General features: G+C 37.1%; 1 protein-coding gene across 3 annotated transcripts in view; it reads right to left on the minus strand.

The window, feature by feature from the left end:
• LOC122791789 (intelectin-1a-like) overlaps positions 1-9246 on the minus strand; it is a 574372-nt gene that overhangs the window by 299328 nt on the left and 265798 nt on the right. For all 3 annotated transcript variants that reach the window (XM_044059726.1, XM_044059727.1, XM_044059725.1), the window contains exon 3: positions 3796-3870. In XM_044059726.1, coding sequence (XP_043915661.1) covers positions 3796-3870 — 75 coding nt within the window. The remainder of the gene's footprint in view (positions 1-3795; positions 3871-9246) is intronic.

Genomic DNA, 9246 nt, shown 5'->3' on the forward strand with positions numbered 1-9246 from the left:
GGGCACTTTTCTTGTAATTACTCTAATTTACAAGATTCTAAAGCACAGTCACTGCCCCCATTTAAGAGTGAAACTACCTTTACAAGACAACCCTTATGAACTCAGAAGTACACAGGACAATGATTTTTCTTATGTACACTCTCCAATTAAAACTGCTATAGGTAAGACAGCCTTCTCTAGATTGTGACCTATTATCTGAAACCACCTGCCTACTGATATCAAAAAACTAGAAACCATTAAAAGCTTCAGAGATGCACTTAAACAGCATCTCTTTACTGAATCTATGTGCAAATGCTACCACAACAATGATTAGGTAACTTACCACCAAATATCATGGATAACAGAATAAATTTAAGAAACATTTCTCAGCTTTTTAAAGTGGCATAACATTTCATATGTATATAAGAATTTATGTTTATGCATTACATGAATGATTGAATTGAATTTTATGTATACCTTGGCTTGTATCTTTTATTTATTTTTCTTTGTTTTTCTTTTAATACATTCTAACTGCATCTTTTAATCTTACCCTATATGTTTTGAATCTTATCAATATGTTCTGAATTTTGCTATATGCTTTTCTAATATATAATGTTGTTGGTTACAAAAACCATAATGTATTTTCTGCTATTTGACCATGGCTCATGGCTGAAAAGGGTTAACAGACTAGGCCACTTACCCAATGAACATATAGTAAATAAATAAATAATACATTATTTTATTAATATTTGTTGCTACAATTTTAAATTAAGCTGCTGATATGATGAAGTCAGAAGGTAAAAGCATTTTTGATTACCAGCAAAAAAATGAAAATGAAACAAATATCCACAGATTATACCCCAGCTCTGAAAAGTATGTTGACACTAAGGTTAAAAATTGAGATGCAAACATTTCTTATATGAACCTCCTGTAATCTCAGAAATATGATTACACCAATGTTTGGCTAAAAAAAAACAATATCTTTTTTTGTGGTTTGATTTATGACAAGGAGTAATAGAATATCTGAGCAACCTTTTCAAATACTAGTGAAAGTAGTGCAAACTTAGTCTAAAGAGTGACCTGGCTAAGGAACACTCCCCTCTATGGTCCAGTCACAATTCACAAGCAGACTAAGATGTTTTTAGCACACCAGTTACAAACTACATTTACCCTCCATTAGAAACCATCAATCAGCAGACTGTGATGTATCTTACTTTTTCATTACCCTTTGATAGAACAATATACAAAGACCCTAGAAAATGCACTGCTCAGAAGGATTCTGTAAATTTGAGTAAGACCATGTAATCTGAGCGAAAGCTCTCATCTTGTGTCTGCTTGAATGTTTTCTCTGTTGTAATAAATATTTTCAAGGATCAAAAAAGAAATTAGCCTGTGGAAATCATTTTGACAAAATATACTGAATTACTTTAATTTCTACAGAGTGTTCTTAACTGAGTGATTTGCCTATTACTTGTATTGTGCATCTAAATTAAGTTTCTTTTGAGATGTATTGATTACTATGTATGCACATTTGATGTGAGATGTATATTCAATGAGATAGTGAAGACTATTTTGAAAAGCTATAACAACTTCATATATTTTTGGCAGGAGTAGTTCATAATATTGAAAACTTAAAATATTGAAAACTCAGAGTACTGAAAATGGGAAGCTGTCCTTAACCCACTGTTGTGTGATGCCAGAGCTGGTATTAGCTTGCCCCTCCCCCCGTATTGTAAAAGGTTTCAATATTTTCAGTTTTCAATATTATGAACTACATCCATTTTGGCATCTATTCATTAATAATGCATTAATTGACTTTGTGGAAGCACTGTAGTGGGATATGCAAGTTCAGGATGGTAAATAAATGACACAGAAAGGATGTGGGTAGCTTACATATATCCTGAGCTAGACAGATTTGTTTGTTTGTTCCTGCAGTTATGACTGTTAGCAGTATTTGCATATTGATCCTGATGTTTCTAGAATGGTAGCCTCTGCATTAAGAAATAAGGTATCATCTGCAGGCTCACATGAATTACAGGGTGAACACAGTCAATCGGCCAATCTGAGAGGCACATTCTACCAGGTATTGCAGATTTTATTTTGTGACTTTTGAAAAATATGCCATATTTTTTCACATTTGCTTTAATAATGCATCCGTGGACTGGCATTAATAATATAAATGTACACCCATGTACTCAGATGACCGTAGTACAAATTACAGAAAAAAGGAAATGGATAACACACTAACAGCCTGAAATATATAAATTTGTTTCTTCTAACAGTTATGAGTATTAGTAATATTTCAATATTAGACAGCAATATCTGAAGAATAGTATCTCCACATTGGGGTTACAAAATGACATCTAGAAGCTGACATTATATGGTATGATTGTGCATTTACTGTGTAATGTACAGGGTTGGACTTACTAAAAATGTATGTGGAAAGTTATTGAAATATGAAGTATTTCCATATTTCCATTAATAATGTAAAAATGAGAGGTAGGTGGTGTATTTGGGGCCTACATAAGCAGTGGATATTAAAAAAGTGACAAAAATGACAGTAAAAGAAGTTGAATTAGATAATCACATCCAGGGATATGACTCTATTTGAGGCACAAGTTATTATTTTTAAAAATATCCAACCAAACTTTCTCATGAAGGCTAGGTTGTGGAGAGCTACATGACATGTGCAAGCCGATATAATTTTCTCAGAATGCACAGTGAAGCTGTCACATTGGGATCTACAGAGCTTAAGTCACTGAAAAATATTTGCAAAATGCTATGAAAAATCTGAAATATTTTCCATAATTCAATTTTTAATGTAATACTGTTGGGCTAGGGAGTAGCATATACAAGAAGTTACTGTTAATAAATATGTTACAGTAAAACATGGCAAGTGACATGAACATGTCTAGAGATACATGTTTCTTTGAAAGCTGTTATGAATGTTAGCAATATTTTTGTATCTGCATGACTATAATCAAAGAATTGCCATCTACAGACAAACAAATGCTGCCATCTGATATACAGCAGTAAGGCACAAAGCTTTGCCTCTAATACTTGATATCTGACATGCACACTTTCATAGACTAATGATGTTCCTTTGAAACACAGTAAAAATGATATGCAAAATTCATATAAGTTATCTAATGTCAGAAGCAAAGCAGTTGGGCTGTGGGAGCAGCATATAAAAAGATGGATTGTATCATCAAGGAGACAGATTCCAGAAGGAAGGAGGTGGCACTTCTATAGCAGAAATTTCAGTGTGTGAGACAAGCAAAAAAAGTATTAATGGATGAGCTGCAGCTTGTAAAGAATGATAACTTTAATGCAGAACAGACTGTGATCGTGGAAACGTGTGCTTCCATGAAAGGACAAGGGATGTATAGCCCAGCATATAGCAGCTGTAAAAGTGTTATGTTTCAGTGAAGAAACTGATAAACTAAATTGTAATCTAGGCAATGTAAATAGAAAGCCGATTTCTAAACTGCAGACTAGAGTACAGAATAGCAGAAAATTTGAGCCTTAAAATATTCCAGCACAGTTACAAACAATTTCATCTACCCAAAAGCTAGAGAAATGTAAGGCAGTGAAAACTGACAAAAAAGGCATGATATAGAGGGTGTATAATGGTGGCCATCATACCCAAGACATAACAAATCAAGAACACTCTAAACTTCACGTGAGACAAACTGTGTCACAGCAACCTAGTAAAACTGAAATCCAGAAGAGCAACTTTTGAAAATGTGCTACCCCAAGCTACTCTTTCTCTAACAGAGAAGATTCCGTTTTAAACAGTGGTCAAAATCATCTTACCTTGTGAATCTTTGTAGAGCTCTTGTATTTCTTTGCAGCTTTTTACATTGCCAGTGGGGAGTTTAGAGTTAGAACCTTTAAAAATTAAGAGAAATTAAATCTTAAGCAGTGCATTTTCTTTTAATTTAATATTAGGAATACAGACAAGTAATGTGATTCTCTGTATTACATCATCCACATTGCAGAGTTATGTATGCCACCAATCAAGTAATACTTATGCAAGCATAACATTAATGTCTCGCAAGTTGAGACTCGTGTCTGTCTTACAATAGCTACCCATCTATAGCTACAAGGCTCCCCAAATTAATTTACAAAAGCACACTGTAAAATATTAACATAATGTAAGTATCCACAAATAAAGGCTTAGAAGCTGGGAAATTTAGGTTTAATTATTTTTTTTTTCTTAGACAAGACAATAATTTCCAGCTGAACATGTATGTCTAATTGTACAGAATTTCAAAACAGCTTTTGTATTGTTGGAACACCTCTCTACTGAATATAATCCTGTCTAGGTCTCAGAAATACCAGTAGTTGGGCAAACATGTCCGATCTAGCTGTATTTGTCTCAGCCAAATAAAAACGGTTAGATAAACATAGACATGCTGAAGCAACTACTACCAGTCAAACTTTTAAAAGTATTTGCATGTGTGCCATGCTAAACTTGTCATTCATTCCCTCTATTTATAAAATGAGCGTCTCCTTCATTGCTACAGCTCTGTAGCTCTTGTGTTTGTTAACACTTTGTGCAGGCATGTTATGGTAATTATTCTTTACTTCACTGCAGTTTTCTTTCTGTTACTTCAGGTATCCCATTTCATTTTCTTTCTGCTAGGGTTGTCACCTTTTCAAATGTGCAAAGAGGGACATTTTTTACAGAGATGTGAGATTTTGCAAGACAAATTATATAGTGGCAACCAGTGCAAAGATCTAAATTTCACCTTTTTGCCAAAATAAAAGCTGGAGTTTTGTAGAATTTGAATAATTTCTATTGCTTCATATAATAGTAAGATGTTTCAGATACAAAATAATTGTTTTATGCAACTATTAGGGGAACCGTAAGAAATATTTTTGTCCTAAAGTCTCAGGACATTTGTCATTTTTCATATTAACCATCTTCTTCCACATCTCATGACTTTTCTGATATTTTCTTGTTTCAGTGTGATTATTTTAAAATCATACAGTATTTCTTGCTAGCCCCTTTGGCCATCAGACAGCATGTATTTAAGCTGGGATTCAAGAACACGGCCTATCACCATTGCCATGCCAAAGCTTGCCCCATGTCTGCCATGCTGATGTCCCAGACGAGGCTGGAAAGGAGAATGGCAGACTCTAGCATGGAACGGTGCTGTGAAGTATCACTGGTGAGGTACGTTGTCACCCCTACCAACACAATGACACAATGCTCCTGAGATATGATTCCTGGACGTGAGTCACTATTCAACTCATTTATAAAGTACATGAGGCAGTGCAAATACCCATTTTGTTTACTTATTTGTGTTACGTGTATCTTTTATAAGTATTTTGTATTTTTACAAGGTAAGTGTGCTGGTGCCCAGACTGATTCACTTACAACCCAAGCTTACAATACAGCATATACAGAACTAAGTGCAGAAGCACTTTCCTCCACCCAATCAAATACATCAGTAGTGAGAGAAAAAGTGGAAAAATTAGAAAGTGCATCAATATACTCACCGAACCAGTGCTCAAATGAACTGCTACATCAATTAAAAACTTTAGGAGCCAAAGGCTTTCATCGAAGTGTGGAAGCACTGCACTAAAGAAGCATTTGGATGCAACTGGATGGTGCAGTGGTGCAGAAGTAGGGCTGTCGCCTCACAGCAAGAGGTTCTCCGGTTCGATTCTCATCTGGGGTGCCTTCTGTGCAGAGTCTGCATGTCCTCCCTGCATTCATGTGGGTTTCTTCTGGGTGCTCTGGTCTTCTCCCATGTTACAAAGACATGTGTCTGAGCATTTCTCCCTAGGCCTCCACTGAAAATTAGCTTTGTTCCAAGTCAGACTTTCCCAGTTAACAAATGTTAAATAAATAAATAAATAAAATTTCAGCTTCTATTAGAACACAGACCTAGACTCTGCAGACCGCCATTCCGGTCAGACATGTAGTAAGGGTGGATTGCAGGTGGCAGCTGCCTCATATGTAAGGTTTTAAGAGATACACTTGGTAGATGCTGATGGTGAGGTACCAGACACAAGTACGTGACCATTTCAAACAAGACTACAAATACAGTATCCGTATTCAGAAATTAATGTTGATATTCTTATTAGTAGTCATGGCTAAAGCACTGAATGTTTTGTTGTGTGTGGTATTTTAACTGTAATAAGTCATCTGCTACAATTTCAGAGCAGAAGAGTCTTCTTATTGATTTATTTATTTATTTATTCATTTACCTACTTATTCATTTGATCCTCAGCATTTTCTTCTTCTTTCTTCAACCTGTACGTGAGGAGAATGCCAAATCAGGGAACTGCACAGGGTGCCAGAAAGTCTAGCTATGGCTTTGATTCTGGATGCTCTGACGCTAAGCTATTGAAGTAGCTGAGAACTCGCTAAAGTATTTTAAAGCATTATGGCTCCCTCAGGTATGTAATATATCTGATAAAGCAATAGGGACATAAGTACAAGAAAATATATATTTCTATTAGCTAAACAAATTAGTTTAAAATACAGAAAATATAGGCATCCATTTTTAAATCCAATATAGCACCTGCATGTATGGATGGAAAAATACTTTACAAGCCCCAGGGCTACAGTCCACTTATTATTGGGTCAGGGCCTCATGATAGCATTTTTGTTTCCTGGTGTCCACCTTACCAGTGCAGTTTAATGATCATGACTCGTAAGTAACATGTTTTGTCCTTTATGTCATATTCCCGGTGGCTGAGTGCTAGCTGATCATAGCCCACTGCTTTAGATTACAGTTTCTTTGTATGTGTATGCTGATTGAGCACACATATACATAAACAGTGTGGGGGGGGGGCGTTTTAAGTGTGTGTTAGGTCATCAATGAGCCTGAGTATGTGTAGTGCTAGGTTTAAGTGGTGACCTCTGTGTACACGAGTTTTTGCTGTGTGGTCATAAGGGTGAGTTCAGAGTAAGTCCATGGGGGATTAGACTGATTGCTTCAGAGTGACTGTGTGTGTGTGTGTGTGTGTGTGTGTGTGTGTGTGTGTGTGTGTGTGTGTGTGTGTGTGTGTGTGTGTGTGTGCGTGTGTGCAGATAGGGTAGTGAATCTGAGTTGTAGTGGAACTGCTTGTGATTTGTGGAAGTGCTTACACGGTGTGTGTGTGTGTGTGTGTGTGTGTGTGTGTGTGTGTGTGTGTGTGTGTGTGTGTGTGTGTGTGTGTATTGGTAAGCAGTTCCATTTATGTGATTTTAATAAAAAGTCTGACACTGATATTGAGATCCACTACCAATGCAGCTGCCAAAGGGCATCTGAAATGCCCAACAGCCTGCCTATATAGCATACTTCTTGTTTTCCATTCATTTGCTCAATAAATTTTGAATGACAGCCAGAGCCATAGTGTACAGGGATAAAGCCCTAAGTATGGCCAAAGCAACCCAGGTTTGATTAGTGACACAGGCATCTGAGGTTCTGGCAGGGATGGCTAGTGGGGGGAGGGCTTTCTTCAAGGCATTCCAAGTAGGGAGGCATAATCCATAGAGGGGAGTAACTCTCAGATGTAACAGATAAATGCAAAGAAAGAGACATACCAAAGGGTAGGTCATAAATAGAAAAATCCACTGGTGGAAGCAGTCAGTGGCATGACCACCAGGATTTCCTTAGCTCCTGCACTGGCCCGAGCCCTAGAACAGAGACAGACCAAGCGCAGTTGAACAGGCTGGTAGACCCTGCAATGGACAGGTGCACTAGGGTAGCTTGAAGTTATGTAGCAGAAGGGAAGCAAAAAGTAAATAAATTAATAAATAATTTTTGAGTGATTTGAGTTTTACTTTTTCTTCTATTTCTATACTTAGTGAATTTTAATGATTCACATAGACACGCAGGTAGGTGCATGCATGAATATGGGTGTGCCTTCTCTGAAGGTTGGGTGTTGGGCTGGCAACTCGGCACCGTAAAAATCCACTACCAATCAATAGCGGACTGGAGTTCCGCTGTGGCGACCCCTAACCGGAAAAAGCCGAAAGACACAACAAGAACAACTACCCTATAGTTAAATCAAATTGCAGTTCTGCTGTATAATTATTCCTTTATGTAGTCTGTTTTCTTTTTGTGCCTTACTACTGTGTCAGATCCAGGTTCGGCTCTTTTGGTAAAAACAATATGTACATTGTTAAATTAGCCATATGCTTATAATATTTTAAAATGATAGATTATTTGAATACACTCTATTCTCCAAAATCAGTTATTTTAAATGTCTAAGTGCCTGTTTCTAAAGAACCATTGTTATACCTTGTTATATGTATATAAATGTTAACTAATATATTAATTAATCATGAGACTGTGTTCAATTCATGTCCTCCCCGTGGTTGGGTTGTTGTATCTTTCGGCTTTTCCCGGTTAGGGGTCGCCACAGCGGAACTCCGGTCCGCTAATGATTGGCAGTAGATTTTTGCGTACCGAGTTGCCAGCTCTGATGCACAACCTTCAACAAAGGTACGCCCAATCACGCATGTCTCCACACAGAAGACGCTTTAGCTGAGAATTGAACAGGACGTCTTACTGTGAGACGACAACGCTACCACAGCACCACCACCGCAGCATTTGTTGGGTGGGCGTTCGAAAGACATGAGTAAATGGGCATGCCTTTGTTGAAGGTTGAACGTCGAGCTGGCACCTCGGCCTTCATCAAAATCTACTGCTAATCATTAGCGGACCGGAGTTCCGCTGTGGGGACCCCTAACCGGGAAAAGCCAAAAGACAACAACAACAACAACTGTGTTCAATTCATGTTTCAGAAACTTTAACATGTCCACATTTAAAAAAAAATGGTTGCACCAACTAATTAGATTGTTTACAGACCTAGTGTAATAAACAGCATATCTGAAAGAGTAACACTGTAGCTACTCAAAAGAATCCTGTGGAATGCAAAGTGACTGGATGAAACACCAAATATTTTGCAAAAGTTATGCCTGAACATGCATTTTTCCCAAACTGCCACAGTTAAATGTGCATATCTAGTTATGCTTACTATGGCAATGAAGTAAGAAAAATTTAGTTGGGAGAGGAGAGCACAAAAAATAGTTACTGTCTGTGATGAACAGCCTTCTGATATTATACATACAGTGAAACCACACACTGCCCAACAGCAGTCAGTGTAAAGGAGGACTCTCTTCTTCCTTTCAGGCACAGTTACCTCAGATATGATGATATTAAATAAGGGAAAGGAGGAACTTTGCCCTCCATAAAAATCAGTTAGTTATAGTGTATTTATCCACAAACACTATTGAAAAAACAACAGTTCACAAACACA

This window comes from Protopterus annectens, chromosome 17.part0 (genome assembly GCF_019279795.1).
Source record: "Protopterus annectens isolate FY-2018-M chromosome 17.part0, PAN1.0, whole genome shotgun sequence".
Classification (NCBI taxonomy): domain Eukaryota; kingdom Metazoa; phylum Chordata; order Ceratodontiformes; family Protopteridae; genus Protopterus; species Protopterus annectens.